General features: G+C 42.9%; 1 protein-coding gene across 2 annotated transcripts; it reads left to right on the top strand.

Moving 5' to 3' along the window:
• Positions 1–1,391: 1,391 nt before the first annotated feature.
• On the top strand, positions 1,392–21,873 carry Bbs5 (Bardet-Biedl syndrome 5). 2 transcript variants are annotated; one of them, XM_021155616.3, is made up of 12 exons: positions 1,392–1,740; positions 3,244–3,326; positions 7,366–7,431; positions 8,591–8,640; positions 8,775–8,902; positions 9,988–10,123; positions 11,479–11,574; positions 15,368–15,430; positions 17,347–17,481; positions 19,357–19,440; positions 21,251–21,274; positions 21,417–21,873. In XM_021155616.3, the coding sequence occupies exons 1-12, from the start codon at positions 1,439–1,441 to the stop codon at positions 21,516–21,518; spliced, it is 1,269 nt and encodes a 422-aa protein (XP_021011275.1). In that variant the 5' UTR covers positions 1,392–1,438; the 3' UTR covers positions 21,519–21,873. The 2 variants fall into 2 exon arrangements, with proteins under 2 accessions (XP_021011275.1, XP_085690928.1); XM_085834802.1 differs by lacking the exon at positions 1,392–1,740 and having other exon boundaries at positions 7,370–7,431.
• Positions 21,874–22,548: the final 675 nt, after the last annotated feature.

Raw genomic sequence — 22,548 nt, 5'->3', positions numbered from 1 at the left:
TCTTAACCACCGAGCCATCTCTCCAGTACTCATACTCAGTGTTCTTAACACCAAACAAACTAAAGGCACAAAGAGAAACAAGGAAACATGTGGAGATAATGGGGTTTTATTATCTCGATTGTGGTGATAACACACACAAGTACTCAGGTTCCAATTCACCAAACTGTACACCATTCATACTTCAATAAAACTAGAAGAAATATATTTCAATCCATATTGACTCACATTATTAAACAATAAAAAAATTTGTTTTGAGATAAGAGTCTTACTCGAAAGGCTGCCTAGCCTAGCCTAGAACTTACTATGTAGGCCAGGCAAGCTTTGAACTTACAAAGATCTGTCTGCCTCTTTCTCCCAAGTGCTGTATTAAAGATGTGTGCCATTACTTCCAGCAGCATACCAAATCCTATGTCACGTTTTTTTAAAGGTGAGCATGGTGGTTCACACTGCAATCCCAGTACTCAGGAGGCTGAGCAGGGAGATGAACGCTAACAGGATTTGATGATATAATAAATCCTAAAACCAAAACGCCATAGTGCATTAAACAAGTAGCTGGGTAGAGTGGCTCACAGCTCTAATCCCAGCATTCTGAGCTGAGGTGGGAGGGTTGATGGGAGTTCAAAGCCGCTCTGCTCTACATAGTAAGTTTCAGGCCAGTTTGGCCCACAAGTGAAACCCTGTCTTGGAAAAAACAAACAGCAAATGAAGTGTTCTATGTGCTTACATACTCAGTTATACATAATGTGAACCCGTGACCCAGCTAGAGTTTAAAAGGCAAGTGTTTTCATGTCACTATACTTATGTAACCATGAGAGGCTCCTGAGTATGCCCAGGAGACCCCAGATCACTCTTTGTGAAGCAGTAATTTATTTAATGTGTTACTTGTTTATTGATAATTTTCATATAGTAAAAGAAAGCCATTTGATTCGTTTAAAAATATATAAAGTATGTTTATAATCCCAGTACTAGGGAAACTGAAGCTGTTACATTTTGAGGCCAGTCTGGGCCACAAAGGGAGACCATGTCAAAAAAAAAAAAAAAAAAAGGAGAAGGGGGAGAGGGAGAGGGAGGAGAGACAGAGACATAGACATAGACAGAGACATAGAGTTTATCTGGTACTCTGTGCTGCACATTGATCAAAGCAGGTGAACTTTAAGGATCAGGTGTCTACGTTTTATTTGCTCACAATAGAGGGGCCCGAGAGCTGATTTGTGAAATAGGACGCAAGGGCTGGCATTGTACGAATCTAGGGAAGCAATGGTTCTGACCAGATGGAGTAGGACCTCAACAGGTTCTGAGCCTCGGGCTGGAATGTAGCCAGAGATCCAGGCCACCAGGGTATGGGAGGTGGGCAGGGTCAGAGCCCCATCAAACCAGTAATGTAATTTGATGAAGTTAAGATTTCTAAATGGTGTAGGAAGACAGCAGGAAAGCTGAAATGGCTAAAGTTCTGCGCAGAGAACAGAGAGGTGACTCAGAAGTGAAGCAGCTTCCCAGCCACCCGCCTCAACAAGACCAAATGACGCAAACGGGCTGGGAAAAGAGCGCACACTACCTGGTGGAAGCTTGGGCCCCGGCGCCCGCCGTAGATGTCGTGACAAAGCCAGCGCGTTGCCTTGGTGCCCATAAGACGCCGCCGGGCAGCCACTGTGGATTTCATCGGCGGGCTCCTTCGGTCACCATGTCTGTGCTGGACGTGTTGTGGGAGGACCGAGACGTGCGCTTCGACGTGTCCTCGCAGTGAGTCTCTGGATGCGCTGAGACCCCGTGACTATGGTCCCCTGCGGTCCTCGGCCCTGCCCTGGCCAGCGGCCTATCTCAGTGTGCGCCCATCAAGGCTGTGACCCTCCGCGTCCTGCGGTGGAGGGGACATAGGGCAGGGATTCCGGAAAGCAGGGTTCTAGAACAAATTCCGGAATAGCATTGCACACTACGGGCCTCTGCACGGTTGGCATGTCTGTAAAATGAGGGCGGTGGGAGTGAGAATTCTCCAAAACTCCCAACCACGCAAAGCTTGTGTCGGAGCTAAGATTTCATTTGGTCCTTATCTAAATCTTTGAGAGCTTGTTAAAAAGAATCCCTGTTTGTGGGGGAATATGCTTAAAAGAGGAGATGGTTAAAAACCTTCCTGCCCAGAAGTCAGGGAGGGGGTCGCTGAGATCGTGATGGAAAACATAGAAGCTGAAGTTCTTGGATCAATAACTACACGGCGCCTCAGCTGCTTCCTAATGGTGCTTTACCATGAGCACTGTCTCCTAAAATGGAAAAATGAGATATTGGTACATTTCTCAGTCTTTGTAGTAACTGGATGCCTAACATAGTATTCGTTCCTTTTAGAAGTTGAGGGAGGAGGTATTTGTGAAATTACAAAGTACAGTAACTCATTACACACCTTCTATGGCTTTCCCTGTAGTTCAGGGAGTGCGGTGGGTCTTAATCCAGACGAACCCAGTTTTCATGAACATTTTCCGTTTACAGACATCTGTCTCAAAAAATCAAGACAGGAAAATAAGAGGGGTTGATTATCACACACCCTTCCTCATTCTAGTGCAGGAGAGTAGTCACACAGCTAACTCAAAGGAGCAAACGAGCCTGTGGAGATGAGAGAGTGCTTTCTGTGCGCATCATTCACGAGTGGAGGTCAGAAGTTAACTTGCAGAAGTCAATTCTCTCCTCTGACTGTGTGGGTCCCAGGGATGACAGACACTCAGGTCATCAAACTTGGTGGTAGCCACCTTTACTCGCCGACCCACTCACTACCCTCCTGAGGATACACCTCATACAACCCTTTTAAAAACCATCCTCTCTGTAACCGCCCGACGACCTTCCTCTACTTAGAAACCTCTGGGGGTTGTCCACCACTGTCCACAGATGAGGCCTATACTTATCATCCTGCAGTCCCAGGTTCTTTGACTTTTCTCCATAGTTACACTTCTCTCCCTAGTCAGTGCCCTTTCTTCAGAGCCACGTCCCTTCCCTTTCTTGTTCCGCTTTTTCAGTCATGCATTCTTTGCTCTTTTCCATTTAGTTATCCAAGACTCCACTTCTGGTCCTAGTTGACTCTCAAGAGGCCCTGGTCGGTTCAGGCCCCACTGACACCCAGGGTCTAGAAGTTATTCTCAAGTGCATGAGCAGTCCAGGCTGTATACTTTACAGTACTGGCTGTCCTGTGTCTATGTCTCGCCTCTCTAAGTAGATGGACAGCAGATGAAGTTATACACCTCGAATTTATGCTTATTTTAGACAGATGAAAACAAGACCGGGGGAAGTCCTTATTGATTGTTTAGATTCGATTGAAGACACAAAAGGAAACAATGGAGACAGAGGTGAGTACATTGGAGTTTTACATTCTGGTTTAGTTTATAAATGTTGGTTCATGGGCTGGTGAGATGGCTCAGCGAGTAAGAGCACTGACTGCTCTTCCAAAGGTCCTGAGTTCAATTCCCAGCACCCACATGGTGGCTCACAACCACCCATAATGAGATCTTACACCCTATTCTGGTGCATCTGAAGACAACTACAGTGTACTTATATATAATAAATAAATCTTTGGGCTGGAGTGAGCAGGGGTGGAGCGAGCGGGGCCAACTGAAGTGAGCAGAGGTCCTAAATTCAATTCCCAACAACCAGATGAAGGCTCACAACTATCTTGTGTACTCATATACATAAAATAAATAAATAAATCTTTCAGCCCTCGGGATGTGTTGATAGGAAGATCAGAAGGTTGAAGCCATTCAGGATTTGGGGGTTTTTTGTTTTGTTTTGTTTTGTTTTGTTTTTTGATTTTGTTTTTCTTCCTCAGAACAAGGGTTTGGGGAAGTTTGGCTACAAAACAAATAATCCACTCACTGTACCTAAATCCTACGCAGAATCAGGAAGCTTTGTTTAAATGAAGGCTTATGGGAATGTGCAGTGTCTGGTTTATATGGAGGAAGAGAGGAGGTGGGGAGTTCTGCCTTCAAACCCTCCACTTCTGCTCCTTTCAAGCAGTTTCCAAGTGACCAACCTAAGGCCATGTCCCATTCAGGACCCCCTTGTTTTTTGTTTGTTTGTTTGGTTTTTTTTAGACTTATTTTTTTTTAACTAGGTATTTTCCTCATTTACATTTCCAATGCTATCCCAAAAGTCCCCCATACCCTCCCCCCCCCTCGCTCCCCTACCCACCCACTCCCACTTTTTGACCCTGGCGTTCCCCTGTACTGGGGCATATAAAGTTTGTGTGTCCAGTGGGCCTCTCTTTCCAGTGATGGCCGACTAGGCCATCTTTTGATACATATGCAGATAGAGTCAAGAGCTCTGGGGTACTGGTTAGTTCATAATGTTGTTCCACCTATAGGGTTGCAGATCCCTTTAGCTGCTTGGGTACTTTCTCTAGCTCCTCCATTGGGGGCCCTGTGATCCATCCAATAGCTGACTGTGGGGACCCCCTGTTTTAAAGCTAGGAGTATCCCAGAAGATTAGCACATTTAATCCACTTCTAAGAACTCTGCCGTGAAACTGTCAGATTAGCGTGGGGATTGATGCTGTGGAAATGGGGCAAGGAGATTCTGTGTTGAGGATATTAGAAGACACAGGGACAGAGAGAGGAACCTAGGCTTGGAAGGATGGGCAGGAGCTGCAGGGAGAAGTCCCTCAGGAGAAAAGAGGCAGCCCGAGATTCCTATAATGTGTAGGAGATGAGCAGTGAGCGCAAACTGGTGACCAGGGCCACCTCTTCTCAGCCCATAACTGTTTCTGAATATGCTAATAGAATGTGTTAAAGACAAAATACTACCTAAGTGAAATGGTACAAGGAAATCAATGTGCCTTTAATTTTAAGTAATAAAAATCAGTTTGTAAAGCATTAAAATACTAAGCCAGGCTTGGAAGAATACACCTGGAGCCCCAGCTACTTGGGTGCTGAGACGGGAGCGCCTGTGGAATCGCCTATGTGATAAAGTGTTACTGTCTAAGCAAGGATGGCTTTAAGGAACCTAGTGTAATAAAGGTTTTCAATCTGAAAGAACAGGGTAGGAAGAGAGGAAAGGAAGGGGCGGGCTGGGACTTAGAGCTCTCTGCTAGAGCTCTCATCTGTCAAGTGTCATGTCCTGGATTCACCGTCTTCATTCCCCACTTCATAGAAGAAAGGAAAAAAAATATAACCCCTCTTAACACTTTATTAAAATGTTTTAGTTAAAATATAGTTGTATTGGGCTGGAGAGATGGCTCAGTGGTTAAGAGCATTGACTGCTCTTGCAAAGGTCCTGAGTTCAATTCCCAGCAACCATACGGTGGCTCACAACCATCTATAACAGAATTCGATGCTCTCTTAGAGTGCGTCTGAAGACAGCTACAATGAATTCATATAAATAAAATAAATAAACCTTAAAAAAAAAAAGAGCCAGATATGGTAGTGCATGCTGGTAATTAATCCAACACTCAGGAGGCTGGGGACAGAGGCAAAGGCAGATAGATCTTTATGAGTTCCAGGCCACCAGTCATGGCTAAAAAAGGAGAGAGAGGACTGGTATGGTGGCCTGAACCTTTAATCCCGGCACTGGGGAGACAGTTAGATCTCTGTGAGCTTGAGGTCAGCCTGGTCTACAGAGAGTTCTAGGGCAGCGATGGCATACTGAGAGACCCTGTCTCAAAGACAAAACCATAAATAAAAAGAGAGAGGACATGATGCAGTTACGCAATATTAGAAAAGTCAAGCAGCCCTCAGTTTCACCAGTGGATAGGATGGTAAGAGTGTCTACTTTAAATTTGTACTGTTACGTAAGATTGCACATACAAAATGAAAAAAGTAGTTGCAAATCATATACACTTTAAAAAATTGTTAAGAGCAATCGAGGGAACATTGGAAGGGTTGGAGGAAGGACAGGGAAGGAGAAATGATGATATAACTATAGATATTTTCTTAATTTAAAAAAAAATGTACACCAGAAGAGGGCATCAGATCCCATTACAGATGGTTGTGAGCCACCATATGTTGGCTGGGAATTGAACTCAGGACCTCTGTTCTTGTTAAAATAGTTTTGTCCTCCCCGTTATTTTTTTAAATTGGATATTTTCTTTATTTATATTTCAAATGTTATTCCCTTTCCCCGTTCCCCCCACCATCCGCCCCCGGAAACCCCCTATCCCACCGTGCTTCTATGAGGGTGTTCCTTCACCCACCCATTCACTCCCACCTCCCCGCCCTCAATTCCCCTACACTGGGGCATCTATCGAGCCTTCATAGGACCAAGGTCCTCTCCTCCCATTGATGCCTGATAAGGCCATTCTCTGCAGCATATGCAGCTAGAGCCACATGTACTCTTTGGTTGATGGCTTAGTCCCTAGGAGCTCTGGGGAGACTGGTTGGTTGATATTGTTGTTCTTCCTGTGGGGTTGCAATCCCCTTCAGCTCCTTTGGCCCTTTCTCTAAGGAGCCTGCTATGACTATCTCCTGAGAGGCCGTGCCAGAGCCTTACAAATACAGAGACGGATGCTCGGATGCTCGTAGCCAACCTTTGGACTAAGTGTGGGGTCCCCAATAGAGGAGTTAGAGAGAGGACCAAAGGAGTTGAAGGGGATTGTCCTCCCCAGTTTTAATCTAAACTCCAACTCAGTTCTATTGCTAGTAGGCTTAACTCTGAGATACTTGCTCCAGCCTTGAAGAACTGCTTCGTTTGCAGTCAGTTTTGCCTATGCCTCTGGCAGAATTGGGAATATGAGGACATGGTTCATTTAAATGAGAGCTGTGGGGCTGGAAAAATGGCTCAGCAGCTAAGAGTGCTTCCTATGCAATGATAAGGACCAAGGTGGTCCTGTGCACGCGTGTGACACCAGCACTAAGGTGGGCTGGGGGGCTTGCCGCCTCAAAGAAATACTGTAGAGAGTATGGAGGAGGACACTTGATGTTCTCCGCGTACACACATGCACATGCGCGCACGCACACACACACACACACACACACACACACACACACACCATGAGAACTACTAAGAGAGACTCGTATAACATCATGTATCCATTCTACCTGACAAAAGAAAGTGAAGGAAGGAAGGAAGGAAGGAAGGAAGGAAGGAAGGAAGGAAGGAAGGAAGGAAGGAAGGAAGGGTTTATTTTGTCCCACAGTTCTAGGGTAGAGTCCACCACAGCAGGGAAGTCACAGCAGTAGGAGATACTTTGTCCAGCCCACAAACATTTTTTTTTTTTAATCATTTAAATCAGGCTGCCCTCAGACTCTTTGTAGCGAGCTCAGGTCCTCCGGACTCCATGCCTGAACACTTGGATCACAGGCATGCGGCTGGTGCAGTGCTCGGCGTGGAAGCACGCACTGCTCTGGTCTGTGCTGTAAGATGGCCTAAGTTAATTGGTTGTTGCTTGCTTTGCTTTTAGGTAGACTCTTAGTCACAAACTTAAGGATCATCTGGCATTCCTTGGCATTGCCCAGAGTCAATCTTTGTAAGTACCTTTCTTAGACAAGATGCTAATGAAAAGATTCCTTTTTCAGGAAAGTTGGATGGTAGAGTTTGTATTTAAAACAAACCAACAAATCTAAAGTGCTAGGGACAGGTCTCAGTGGTAGAGCACTTGCCCAACATGCTTAAGGCCCTAGATTTAATCCCCAGCCATGTAAAAGAACAGCAACAGTTTTCTTCTAAGTGATACCATGAAGTATGTGGAAATATGAGATTGCTATTTAAGAAAACTGTAAGAAATCGAAGACTGATCACAGTCTATTTTGTAATGCAAATGAAATAATCTGTTCTTTTTTCGTTTTTCAGCTGGTCAGTTTTGTATCTTGGGCATATGTGAGATTGCTGCTTTTACACAGGATGGTTTTTGTCTTTAATTTTTTTATTATTTTGTGTGTGCATGATGTGACTGGGTCAGGTTGATATGCCAAGGGACAACTGTGTGGTATGGGTTCTCTCCGTCCACCTTTGCATGGGCTCTGGAGATGAGAGTCAGGTCTCTGGGCTTGTGCGGGTGCTTGTTTTCATTGTCTTTGAAAACATGCCATATAGCTTGTTGCCTTTTTTTTTTAAAGTGTGACAAATCTAGCCATATTTTTCTATTGGCATAGTGGTAGAAAGGGTTTTGTTTTGTTGGTAGATGGTGTATGGGTTTTAGACATTTTCTTTTCCCATATTAGGAATATTTTTATTTTGTCAAAGTAGTACAACTGACCCTCAATTTCTTGTAATCATTTATTCATTCTCCCTCCCTCTTTCTCCCCTCTTTTTTTCTTTCTTTTTTTCCTTCTTGAGAGGGGGTCCCACATATTCCAGACCAGCCTCTAACCTGCTGTGTCCTTGAAGATGACTTGAACTTCTGTTCTTGCTGTCTCCATCTTCTGAGTACCGGGGCTACGCATGTGCACCATTGTGCTCTGTTTATCCAGTTCTGGGCATCAGGCTCCAGGCTAGGGAAGCACTCTACCCTCTGAGCTCCGTTCCTACCCTCAATTTGTGTTCATTCCATAAAAACTTAAGAAGTTGTGTTTCTGCTCATGTTTAATTTGTAAAACATTAGCATTTTGGGTTTTTAATTTATTTTACAATACTGTGTTTCTCAGTTTGTGACCTCATGCTCCGTGTTTCCTTTGTCTTTATTTTAGCTATTGGTTACAACTGCATATTGAATATCACAACAAGAACTGCTAACTCTGTAAGTCTGAACAATCCTGGTGACGTTAGATGTATTGTGACGAAACACTAGATGCTTAAGAAAAGGCTTGCTTCCACCTTAAATGGGAACTTGCTCTTTAACTCTGAAACTTTGTAATAAATTTGACTTTACAGAAACTACGAGGCCAAACCGAAGCTCTTTATATATTGACAAAATGCAACACTACCCGGTTTGAGTTTATATTCACAAACCTGGTTCCCGGGAGCCCCAGACTTTTTACTTCTGTGATCGCAGTGCACAGGTACAAGGCAGAGTTTTGACTCTTATCAACTTACTTTGATATGATGGTGTAAAGGGTAAGGTGTCACAGACGTCTGACAGTATCTTCTAGTTGCAAATGTCACAGAGGTGTTTAGAATAATACACTTCATTATCAGATAAGAAGCACCTTGAAAGACTTTATAAAGCACATTTGTAATGTCACCACTCTGGAGAATAAAGCAGGAGGGTTAGGGGGTCTGGGCTATCCTGGGCTACATAGCACCACCCTCTGTAAAATATAAGAATACTGAAAAGGTTCTATTAAATTACATAAAAAAGAATTTTATAGCAGATAAACATTCAAATGTTTTACCTAAATAGTTTCTCTTTATAGTTATTCATATTATTGCTTGATTATTACTAATGCTTCTCTGGACATCTGTGTACAAGTGTTTGTCTCGGCATATGCCGAGGAGCTGAGGTACAAGCTGAGGGCTGAGCGCTGTAGCAACGACATGTTCTCTTCTCCGTGGTCATGCACCTGAACCATAGCTCTCTTTGGTTTGACTTAAGGAGTGCTGTGACCAAGATGAGAGAGAGAGCACTTAGTAAATTCGAGGCTAATACTACCTTTTAAAAATACAGTAAAGCCAGGCATGGTGGTGCACGACTTTAATCTCAGCACTTAGGAGGCAAAGGCAAGCCAATGTCTGTGAGTTTGAGGACAGCCTAGTCTCTGTTACACAGAGAAACCCTGTCAGGGTCACACCACCATGGCAGAAGACTGCAGTCACCCATCCTTACTGAAAAAGAAACTAATTCTGTTTTTCTGGGTTTGTTTTTGCTTTTGTTTTTGCTTTTTGAAGCAGTCCTACTCAGTAGCCCAGGCTGGCCTACAACTCAGTGTGTTGTCCAGGATGGCTTCAAACTGTCAATTCTCCTGCCTCAGCTTCCCAACTGATGAGACTACAGGCATGTGCTATACCACACCTCACTGAAGAGCGTTAGCTTTACCGTAATAACTGAGTGGTGTCCAGAAGCATCAGCGGCGTGGATTTTAACACAGCCTAACAAACCACATTTCCCATTCCGAGTGACCGGGCTTCCGTTTGTTCTGTTTTGTAGAGCATATGAAACTTCTAAAATGTACCGTGACTTTAAGTTGAGAAGTGCAGTCATTCAGAACAAGCAGCTGAGGTTACTACCACAGGAGCATGTGTATGATAAGATCAACGGCGTGTGGAATCTATCCAGCGACCAGGTATCTATCGTGTACAGTACCTAGCCTTTTAGGTCTGTTTCAGCAGCTGTTTCCTTCTCATCATTGGGGCTGCGTAATCATTAGCGTTAGCATTGGCCAACTGGAGAAGTTAGTGTTACAGCTTTAGACATGGAACAATATTCTCATTCATTCATTCATATTCTTTCTCTATTCTCTCTCTCTCTCTCTCTCTCTCTCTCTCTCTCTCTCTCTGTGTGTGTGTGTGTGTGTGTGTGTGTGTGTGTGTGTGTGTGTGGCCCAGGTTGGCTCTAAACTCATGGTCTTCCTGCCTTAGCCTCCCAAGTCCTGAGATTATGGACGTGAATCATCACATCTGGCGTAGTTTCGATCTAGTCAGTATTGAAGAGTCATCAAATATATCTGAGATAGATAGATAGATAGATAGATAGATAGATAGGCAGATGGATATGATAGGAGTATAAGGTTTTACTCTAAGTTGCTTTAACTCCTTTGTTCAGGCATATCACAAGGTTTTTTTCTGTTGTTTCTTTTGTTTTGTTTTGTTTTTTACAGATTTATTTTATTTATATGAATACATTGTAGCTGTCTTCAGACACACCAGAAAAGAGCATCAGATCTCATTACAGATGGTTGTGAGCCACCATGTGTTTGCTGGGAATTGAACTCAGGACCTTTGGAAGAGCAGTCAGTGCTCTTAACTGCTGAGCCATCTCTCCAGCCCATATCACAAGTTTTGAATGATTATTATAGAAAGATCTAATACTTATGCTATGTGCCAGAGTCTATACTAAAGTCTTTAAAAAGCTGGGGGTGAGGAGATTATTTATTCAAATCTCCATTATACATTTTACAAAATACACCAAGAAGAATTTTGTGGGTCAGTGGAATGGCTCAGTGAGTAGAGAGGCCTGCATGCAGCCCTGACAGCCGGAGTTTGATTCCTGGATCCCCTAAGGTGGCCAGAGAAAACTCACTCTGGAGAGCTGTTCTCTGACCGATACTCATGCACTTGCATGCACACACACACACATGCACGTACACACACATGCACACACACTACTTTTTTTAACTATGTCCTCAGGCAAATACACTGACTTTAGTGTCTAACTGTTCTGATGTCCTATCCTGCTGCTTAATGACTGCAGGCCCAGGCATTCGGTCATGCAATTGTGCTAGTTTGTAAGCAGTGAGTCACTGCTACTCAATAATGCTAAATTCTTATGTTAATCTACTGCTGTCATAATGAAAATTATTCTGGGTCTTAGGAAACAAAGACTATTGCTTCTCAGCCTTTTTGCTAAGTTCAAGTGTGGAGACAAAGGCTAGGGCTACTAACAAGCAACCATTGATTTACCTCTGTCTGTCTTCTGCAGGGGAATTTAGGAACTTTTTTTATTACCAATGTGAGAATTGTGTGGCATGCCAATATGAATGACAGTTTTAATGTCAGCATACCATATCTGCAAATTGTAAGTACATGCATGTTGGCTACCCTCTTTAAATGTAGAATAAATAACACAGTTAATAACTGGATGTTTGGGGTTATATGAGTTCTGGCTTTTCCCCTCTTTATGGGCTCTTAACTAAAAGCAGATTCTTGGGGCCAGTAAGAGAGCTCAGCAGGCTAAGGTGCTTGCAACCCAATCTGATGACCTGAGTTCAATCCCCATGACCCTCATGGTGGAAGGAGAGAACCAACTCCAAAGGTTGTTCTCTGACCTCTGTACTCATGTTCACGTTGGCATACGTGTCCCTCCCCAAATAAATAAGTAAATAAATGTAACTAAAGTATACTTAAATAAATAAAAGCATAGTTTCAAACTGTTGGTTCTATTATTTTAACAGAGAAAAGACTTAATGTATGTATAAGTTAGGCATAATGGTGCACACTTTTAATTCTAACACTAGAGCAATGAAGGCAAGAGGATTTCTACAAGTTCTGGCCTAGTCTACATAGCAAGTTTTTTGTTTTGTTTTTTAAGATTTATTTATTTATTATATATAAGTACATTGTAGCTGTCTTCAGATACACCAGAAGATGGCATCAGATCTCATTATAGATGGTTGTGAGCCACCATGTGATTGCTGGGATTTGAACTCAGGACCTCTGGAACATCAGTCAGTGCTCTTAACCACTGAGCCATCTCTCCAGCCTCTACATAGCATGTTTTAGAGCAGCCAGCCATGGCTACATAGCTAGACTATATCTTTAAAAATAAATAAGTATTCATAACAGTTATGAACTTGCCTGCATTTTCTCCTCTTTGTGGCACTAGGAATTGACTTAGAATCTTGCATTTGCTAGGCAAGGATTTTGCCACTAAGCTGTGTTCCAACCCTCAACTCTCCCTCAGCTTGCTATTAAGAACTATGCAGTATGTGATGTGTGCACATCCTGTGTTCTGCCCCATCCCCACCCCATCCCTCATCCCTGCTCTGGGGAGGTAGACAGCTGGATCTTTCTAAGTTTGACACCATAGCAAGTTCCAGACCAGCCAAATGTGACATAATGAGACTATATTTCAAACAAAAAAGAAAAGAAAAAATTAAGTATTTGAAGGATTGTGGATGTAACTCACCAGTAGAGTGACTTGCTAGAACGTACAATCCCCAACACTGAAGCAAAAGGCTTGGAGAGATGGCTCAGTGGTTAAGAGTGCTTGCTGTTCTTTCAGAGGACCCCAGTTCATTTCCTAGCCCCGATATCAGGTAACTCACAACCTCCTGTTACTCCAACTCCAGGGGATCTGACACGCTCCAAAGCAGTTGTTCTCAGCCTTCCTAATACTGTATCCTTTAATACAGCTCCTCATGCTGTGCTGACCCCCACTATAGAATTATGTTTGTTTCTACTTTGTAACTAATTTTGCTACTGTTATGAACCATAATATAAATATATGTGTTTTCAGATGGTCTTAGTGGTGACATGCACACAGGTACAAGATCATACACATAAATGAACATTAGGAAAACAGAAGCAAGCCAGGAAGCAGCAGTCCTCCTTGGCCTCTGCTTCAGTTCTTGCCTTGAGCTCCTGCCCCAACCTCCCTTCACGGTGGACTATGATTAGGACACGTAGGCTGAAATAAACCCTTTCCTGCCAAGGTTGCTTTTGGCCATGGTATTTTATCATAGCAACAGAAGCCCCAAGACAGTATCACTGCACACTCAGGGATCAACAGTCAAGACGACTATGAACCAACACAGCCCAGCTACTGAGGAACTTCACCCTGGCAGAGGAAGCAACGCATTAAAGGAATAATCAGAGTGCGATGGGAAGGAGATCTATGGACATGCGATCATTAGTTTTATTTGTGATATTGGAGATCAAAGCCAGGGCCTTGTACAAACTAGGCAAATTCTCCACTGCTGAGCTACCTCTATAGGTAGAAATAATTTGTCATCAGTGCTGGGAAGACCTGATAGTCTGCATGAGTGTGTGACAAATTGTTATTTATACTTATTGCTTGGCTTGTTTAGTTTAGTTTGAGATGTTTTTGAGGCAGGTTCTCTATAGTCCAAACTAATATGGGACATACCGTGGAGCCCAGGCTGGGCCTCAGACTCATAGCAGCCCTCCTACCTCACCCTCCAAGTGTTGAGGTTACAGTGCTATGCCACCGCACAGTGTTCACTGCTGCTCTATATTCGTTTATGTGGCTATTGCTCACCTAGCCTGACCCTTGTTATGCTGAACAATTACTGAGCGGTGAACAACCTGTGCTTTCTGGTCTTCAAATAGAATATTTTTTGTTATTTAAGAGTAGGGTTGCCAAATGTGGCTTCTGGAATGAATTCAGCCTGACCCAAACAGCTTGCAATGTGATACATCACGGCTTGTCGCTGTAGGAGTCATGCTCCAACTTCAGCTCCAGCCTCAGCACTTGACTCCTCCACAGTCCACAGGCCCAAGTGTGTGTGTGTGTGTGTGTGTGTGTGTGTGTGTGTCCTGTCTTAGCTTGTGTCACTTAGATAAGTAGAGGTTGACATTTGTTTTAACTTTCTATTGCTGTAATGAAACTCCAGGATCGAAAGTAACTTGGGGAGAAAAGGGTTCATTTCTGTTATACTTCCACATCACAGTTCATCATTGAAGAGACTGGAACCTGGAGGTGAGAACAGAAGCAGAAACCATGGAGATGTGCTGTTTACTGGCTTTCTCTACAAAGAAAACAGACCATTAAGCTTTGAGCACCTAATGGCTTTTCTAACCCAAAGTTCAAAGGCCACTACATTCCTCCCAAAAATACATGGTCAGATCTGTCCCAGCAGTAACCCATGAGCTGGTACAAATTTCTCTCTTAGTTAAGGTTTCTGTTGCTGTGATAAACATCCTGACCAAAATCAATTTGGGGAATAAAGGGTTTCCTTTCTAGAGAACAGTCTATCACTGAGGGAAGTCAGGATAGGAACTCAAAGAAGACAGGAACTTAGAGGCAGGAACTGATGCAGAGACCTTGGAGGGGGGCTGCTGGCTTGATCCTCATGGCTTGCTCAGCCTGCTCTCCTATAGAACCAGCCCTGGGTAACACCAACCACAAAACATATATCATGGATCAAGGAAATGCTACACAGGCTTGCCTACAGGCCATGGGTGGGGACATTTTCTCAGTTGAGGGGTGTGACAGGACACACACACACACACACACACACACACACACGGCATGGTCCTGTGGAGTAGAGTCACACAGACACAGACACACATGGCTTGGGTCTATGAAGACACAAATACACATACATACATGTACACACACACACACAGACACACATGAGGGGACATTTTCTCTTCCCAGATGACCCTAACTGTGTTTATTTGACAAAAACATAACCAAGACAAAGTGTGAGAAACAGAATGGTACAGATAGCTTTAATCTTGCTTTAGGAGCCACGAAGAACACTGGCACCTCATAACTGGAAGATCGTCAGCCTTTTATGTGAAAGTCAGAAACCCTGTTGACTCTACAGAGTTGGAAATATCTGAATATCTGTGTATGGCTTTTTTCAGTTTGCCACCTGTCTTCACATTGTTGTTTACTGATTCCTGCAGGAAGAGGGTAAATGAGGGGCCTCTAATCCTTAGACTATGAGGAGTAGTGGGTGTGGTGACTCACACCTATCTATAGTCCTTAGCACTCAGAGGCTAAAGCAGGAGGATTGCTCAGAGAGCCAGGACTATAGCACAATACATAATTAAAGTATGTATTAAAAAGTTGCTACTATCAGATACTAATGTGCATGGTTTTTCTTTTTCATTTTATACAGCGTTCAATAAAGATCAGAGATTCAAAATTTGGTTTGGCGCTTGTCATAGAAAGCTCTCAGCAGGTAAGATAGTCAACATTTTTACTAAACTGATAAAGTTTTAGCTGTGTAACTAGGTTTTTAGTTGCTCTTCTGTAGTTTCAGTTTACATGCAAGGATATCAGCTGTAACATGGAGATGGATGACGTGCTTGAAGTCTTATAGAACTGTCTCCCTAAGAAGAGACCTACCTATGTGTGTTTGCCACCACAAACTCAGGCCCCTCCTGCCTCACCCTCCTAAGTGCTAGGGTCATAGATGTGAGTCACCACGTCATGCTCTACAGTTTGCTCGTTAGATGAATATAGTCATTATCGCTGTGATATTACTGTACTCATGAGGGAAATCACTGCTAGGTCAACACATTTCATACATTATCTCAATCTAATAACTCCATGAAGTGGTGGCTGTCTTCTCCCTGCTCTTACAATCCTGGGTCCTGAGGCCTGGAGGATTTAGGAATCTTTCCCCCCACCCCCCACCCCCCACCCCCGAATCTCAAAGCTGCTGGGGATGAGACGGTTTTCACCCCGTTTGTCTGATTTACACTTGCTTTGAGAAACAGGGATTCTCAGACTGAACAGTATCCGGTTATAGGCTGCTGCGCACCCAGTATGCAGATGTATATCTGAGTCATTTAAAATACTTTATTGATGGACTTGAACTTCGTGAGACCAGGCTGGTCCCGAGCTCTTGGTTCTCCTGCCGACCCCCTTTGAGTGCTAAGACAACAGGCATGTACAGCCATATCCCAAATACAATTTTTTTTAAAGTGAGTTATTGGATGCACTATTCTAGTTACTCTCCACCCCTGCACCCTTATAGTGCATAGTCCTTATAGGACTCAAATACAGGAAAATTACAAAATTACTTCTAAATTTAAAAATGAATGTCAAACCAGGCATGGTGGTGCACGCCTTTAATCCCAGCACTCGGGAGGCAGAGGCAGGCAGATTTCTGAGTTCGAGGCCAGCCTGGTCTACAGAGTGAGTTCCAGGACAGCAAGGGCTACACAGAGAAACCCTGTCTCAAAAAACAAAACAAAAACAAAACAAAAAATGAATGTCTATCCTCTCCCATTTACTAAGTGCCCACTATGTCCCAGGAACTGTACCAACTGGATATACTTTTTCCTGCTTAATAAAAACCACTTGATAACCATTTCATAATTTTTAAATGAGGCTTAGAAAGAGTAAAGGAAGAATATTGTCCACTATTAGCTATTATATTGATCTAGAATTGAACCCAAAAGTATATGCTTTTTTTTTTTTTTTTTGGTTTCCTGAGGCAGGGTTTCTCTGTGTAGCCCTAGCCCTGGCTGTCCTGTGACTTGGTCTGTAGAACAGGCTAGCCTCAGACTTACGGAGATCCATCTGCCTCTGCTGGGATTAAAGGTGTGTCATCACCATCTGATCCTTTTACCTCTTACGCTATGCCACTCTCTTTTAAACACTCTTTCTGTCAGCCTATGGTCAATCATAGTCAAGATTCTTTCCAAACCCTTTAAGGACATAGCTTCAAAGAGACCGTTTTGTAATGGACAGTCTATTTCTTCTCAAGACCTAGTCCAAGAAAAACCTCAGTTCCTTTGGCCAGCACTCCACTGTGTGTGTCTCACCTGGGAAGATCAGCTTGTAAATAGGAAGTTACGTGTGATCTGGACACACGTCCAACTATGAGGGAGGCAGGGCGCAGGGCCAAGTTAGAGACAAGCTGCCCCTGTGGTCCTGAGGCTGGTGGCTCTGCCGTGGCTCCCTGGAGGCTTGCTGTGCTCCTCTGCTCTGTGTCTGCAATTTTCAGAGCAGAGTTCGTTTCTGTAGAGCAGCTTAGGCTGATGCTCCAAAACAAGGCCAGTTAGAGTGATTCCATCATATCCTGAACATATTGTTCCTTAGGCTTTGGCTTGGTTTGGTTTTGTTTTTCTTATTTTGTTCTTATAGAGTGGAGGATACGTTCTTGGCTTTAAAATAGACCCTGTGGAAAAACTACAGGAATCAGTTAAAGAGATCAACTCACTTCACAAAGTCTATTCTGCCAGTCCGATATTTGGAGTGAATTATGAAATGGAAGAAAAGGTAATTTGTTCAATTGTTTCTATGCTGCCTGTGAAATGCAGAAGTAGACTCGCTATATACAACTTTAAACATATATGTAGAGCTTGGGCCAGTGAGCACAGCCCCAGACTGGCCATCTCTAGTTGGTGGCTGTTACTGTCTTCTAATGGGTTACTTCACCTTTCACTCCTCTGTGCCCACGTTGGTAAGCAGCCTTTCAGGTAAGTATCCGTGTACAAGGCTCTTCTGCCACTACAGCCCCATCCACTTGACAAGCCTACAAGGCCTCGTGGATACACTCCTATTCCCTTTGTCCCACCCTGCAGCAGATCCAGAGTCTGTCCCATCAGTGTGGCCCATCTTCATTCTCTTAACAAGTGCCTCCGACACACTAGTGTAGTTTTTGATTTAGGATTTGTTGTTGTTGTTTTGGTTTTAGTTTTGGTTTTTGTTTGTTTGTATGGCCAGACTGCTCTTCAAGCTCCTGCCTTCTTAGATTCAGCCACTGTGGTGCTGGGACCTGACACATAGACTGTGCCCAGCTAGTTTTGAAATGTTTCAACTGTCATGTCTTCCCATCTGCTCTGGTTATGGTACCAATCCCTACTCCCCAGGTACGCTGGCTTTCCATTGGTCTGCAGCTGTCATCTGATCTGTCACTCGCATCCCCACTGTCTGTACTGGTGCCCTCACCCAGACTCTATCTCTGGCACTCCCTATTTCAGCCCCATCACTGACCACACCATCACAGGTCCCCTCTCTGCTCAGTTGCTGGGCCCCTATGTATACCCTAATGTCGGTATCCTCACCGTCCACTTTCATCAGTACCCTGCTGGTGTGCAGACTGCCAAGCCATTTCACAACCACTCTGTCTTCAGTCTCTGCTCTCACACATCAGCGTGTAACCCGAGAGAACCAGAAAGCAGGCAGGGCACAGGGAAGCTCATGGCCTCTGACTTCTGAGAGGCCCTTTCTCCCCCTTCTCTGCATATCCTTCAGTAGTACTACTGCCTGCTCTAGAATCACCTGTACTTTTTCTTGATTCACTTTGTGCGTGTGTGCTACGGCGTGTATGGAGATCAGAGGACAACGTTCACAAGTCAGTTTTCTCTTGTCATGACAGTCCAGGGACTCTCATCTTGGGGTTTCCCTTTCATTTCCTCATCTTATCTTACGTATTAATTTGCTTTTACCAGTCTTCCTTGTGCCAATCCCTTCCTTTCCATTCAGACTGTGATTGCTGCTTGAGGAGTAGTATAAAATCAGCAGTCTTTGGACTTTCAGCCCCAGATTTCCTGAATCCTAGGCACTGTTAGCTTCCTGTTTCACGTTTCTCATTATTGGATCCAGATAACCTCCTCACAGCTACATGTACATAGCCTCACCACTCCATGGACACAACCTCAGCTGTGTGCATAAACGCATGGCACACAGGTGTCTCCTGGTGGCGTTGCTCCACTTCCTGTCCTCTCTGGCTCTCATTTCTCCTCTTCCTCTCCTTCCTCTCCCCAGATCCTACCCATAACTAGCAATGGTCACCCACTCTCTCACTTCTCAGGCACCCTCTAAGTTCTTCAGGGTGCGTCTCTGACTAGCCCGTTTCTGTCTGAAAGAACAGCAATTGTGTTGAGTTTTTTCTTTTAAAAACATCTCTAAATACATTAAATATATATACACATTTCCTGTTTTAATAATTTTGATGACGTTGACTGCAGATTTAAAACCTGACGCTTAGCTTGTACACCTCAAACTGGTTTTACTATGAGACTATAGATTATAGAATCACTTGAGTGGTATGCATTGTGTTACCCTTAACAAGCATTTGTAGTTCTCACAGTTCATTTTTTTAAGATAAAACTGGTTTAATCTTGACTCTGACATCTTCTTAATTTTTAGCCACAGCCACTTGAAGCTCTGACTGTTGAACAAATTCAAGATGATGTGGAAATAGACTCTGATGACCACACAGATGCCTTTGTGGTGAGCACCAAAGGAGCTGTTACACTTCTTATGATGTGTAGCTGAGTCAAGTTTAATTAACAATGCTATGACTGCGTAAAACATAGTAAAACCTGGGTTTTTTTTAACATGAGTTTGAGGGAAATTTTCTAAGTGAAAGAATTTCTTTTGTGAGAATGTTTTTAAATTCTCCACCTAGGAAATAGTTTGAGAACAGTTATTTAGAGGATTTGAATTGTAGCTTAAAGTCTTTACAGAATCCATCTCTATGAAATGAGCTTTAATTTACATTATTTTAGAAGGATATATGTTTGAGTAATATACTTTGTTGTTTCCAAATAAATACTATTTAATCAGCCAACATACTAATGTTAGGCTGGGTGTGGTAGCACAAGCCTTTAATCTCAGCGTTCAAGATGGAGAGGCAGGTGGATCTCTGTGAGTTCAAGGCCAGCCAGGCAGACAGGGCTACATAGTGAGACCTCATCTCAAAAAACAAGCAAGAAATGCCTTCTAATGTTTCCGTATCCTACTGTCTCATGATTCTGACCATAACACACTCCTTCCTCCAGTAATAAGTAGTTTCAAATAAAGCTGTGTAAACTGCTCCCCTCCAGCCATGTCCGGACACACTGAAGTGCCAATTACTTTGGTTTGGTTTGTTTCTGGTTGGTTTTGTTGCCTCTTTTGTTGTGTTGTTGTTGTGACGTGGTTTACACTTACTGTTTTTTGGGGGTTGGATGGGAGAAGATGTGTGGAGGTCAGATGACAGCTTTCAGGCATCCGTCTTCTCCTTCCACCTTGTGGTCCCATGGTCACCCACCAGGGGTCACATTCAGGTTGTCCCTCTTGGTGACAAGTGCCTTTTTATCTACCACCTTGTTTTGTTTTTTAAGCTGTGTTATTTTTTAACCGTTTGTGTGTGTGTTTGCGGAAGAGGATGTGCACATCAAAGTGCTGGTGCTCTTAGAGGCCAGAGGCTGAGCTCAGGTCCCTGGAGCTGAACTTAGAGGTGGTTGTGAACTGCCTGACACAGGTTTGGGAACTGAACTCAAGGCCTCTGGAAGGGCAGTACATGTTCTTGGGTACTGAGCCACCTCTCTAGCCCCTGGCCTTGAACTCTTAACCCTCCTGCCTCCAAGTTCGAGTGCTAGATTGCAGCCACCGTGGCAGCCTTCATCCTGCCCTACCATCATCTCCCAAAGCAGAAGCAGAACCACCTTCTCACAGCTCCAAAAGCCTCCTGTTTCCTCTCAGGCCAATAGTACTCGACATCAATTAGATGTACTGCTCAGAGCGGAGGTTCTCAACACTTGGGTAGTGACCCCCATGAGGTTGCATATCAGATATTACATTATGATTCATAACAGTAGCAAAATTACAGTTATAAAGTAGCAACAAAATAATGTCAAAATAATGGTTGGAGGTCACCACAGCATGAGGGACTGTATTCAGCATTAAGAAGGTTGAGAACCACCGGCTTAGAGCATAAAGCACAACTAACATTAATACTGGCATAACATTTTTTAAAATTGTTATTGTGTTGTGTTGTTTTGTTTTAAGACAGGTCCTCACAGTGTAGCCCTAGCTGGGGAACCCAGTATGTAAAGTAGTGTGGCCCTTCACTTGGAAAGCTCTAACCTGCTTCTCCCTCCCAAGTGCCCATTAAGGGATTAAGGTCCCATGCCACCACAAGAAATGTGTCGATGGCAACATTTGAGGTAGAGAAACTATTAAACAACAGTAGCCAAATGTGAAATATACTTAGTAAATCTTTCTGAAAATTAATGTTCCTTAGAACATGTAAAATATCATTTTCTTTATCTTATAGGCTTATTTTGCTGATGGGAATAAGGTAAGGACATTTTACCTATTTTTGTTGTTAAGTTTCAATGTTTACAGCACTTAGCAGTCACTAACTTAGTGAAACACTTTTCTTTTTTTCCTCGTCCTTGCTCATCTTCTGTTCCCATCTCATCATCTTCCCTTCCCCAAAGCAACAAGATCGTGAACCTGTATTTTCAGAAGAACTGGGGCTTGCAATAGAAAAACTGAAGGATGGATTCACACTGCAGGGACTGTGGGAAGTGATGAGCTGATCTTGAGTTGTTGGATTCACACTGCAGGGACTTTGGGATGAGTTAATCTTGAATGAGTTGAGCTGGACCTCTATTTAAAGATATCTCAAGATTAAAAAATACTGCTTGCCTGCTATAGGCTTGGGATATTTTATATATTCATAGCTTTTATATTTTATATTTTAAGAAGTTTTTAATTATTAAGGAAGAACTCCTTAATTTTAGAAAACTGTCAGTTTTCTAAAAATTATATTAAAAATTGTAACTGAAGTGTACCTCATTTACAAATGTTAATATTGTACCTAATACTTGTAAAAATATTGATTTTCAGATATTAGGTGATTGTATCATGTTGGATTTAATAAAGACTTTTATGCAGCACTAATTAATGTTTTGAAAGTATTATTTAAAAAAAATAAGATCATTCTTAAAAAATAATCAAATACTTCTTGTTTTTTTAATCAAAAACTTCTTAACTAGACATTTAGTTTAAATATGTTATCACAGAACTTGAAATGTAAAACTGTCAGTCCTTAGCTCTGGGAAAAAAGAAAAAGAAAAAAAAAGAAATGTAAAACTGTAATTCAAATTATAGTTCTATTTGTTTGTTGTTTGTCTGTTTATCTGTTTTTGAGACAGGGTCTCACTATGCAGCTCTGGCTGCCCTAGAACTCACTATGTAGACCAGGCTGGCCTTGAACTCACAAAGATATATCTTTGCCCCTGAGGCCTCCCAAATTGCAGTTCTTAAATACATCATTTTTAGGGGTTTGTTTTTGTGAAAACTAAAAATTTTTACTATGGTGTACATCACTACAGAATGTTAGTACTGTTAATTTATAAATAATGTCATGAAGTTTGGGCAAGAATGCATTTGCTTTATAAGGAAATTGTTCTGTCCATTCATTGACGACCTTGTTTGTATTCATTGAGAACCCTTTGAAGATTTCTCAGATAACATTTGCAGACCTTTCCAACATCATTCAGTTGTTTTGGCTACAGTGACCGTCTGAAGAACATTTATGGAATCTTTCAACAAATAATGGTATTT

Source organism: Mus caroli, unplaced genomic scaffold (assembly GCF_978045245.1).
Source record: "Mus caroli unplaced genomic scaffold, Mus_caroli_1 scaffold_2, whole genome shotgun sequence".
NCBI classification, from domain to species: Eukaryota; Metazoa; Chordata; class Mammalia; order Rodentia; family Muridae; genus Mus; species Mus caroli.
Note: the sequence above shows the minus strand (reverse complement) of the source record. Positions and strands in the feature narration are given on the sequence as shown.

Coding starts and splice junctions, on each gene's coding strand:
- Bbs5 (XM_021155616.3), top strand. CDS start 1,439: ATGGCTAAAGTTCTGCGCAGAGAACAGAGAGGTGACTCAGAAGTGAAG. Junction 1,741..3,243: donor CGCTTCGACGTGTCCTCGCA/GTGAGTCTCTGG, acceptor TGCTTATTTTAG/ACAGATGAAAACAAGACCGG. Junction 17,482..19,356: donor ATTATGAAATGGAAGAAAAG/GTAATTTGTTCA, acceptor CTTAATTTTTAG/CCACAGCCACTTGAAGCTCT.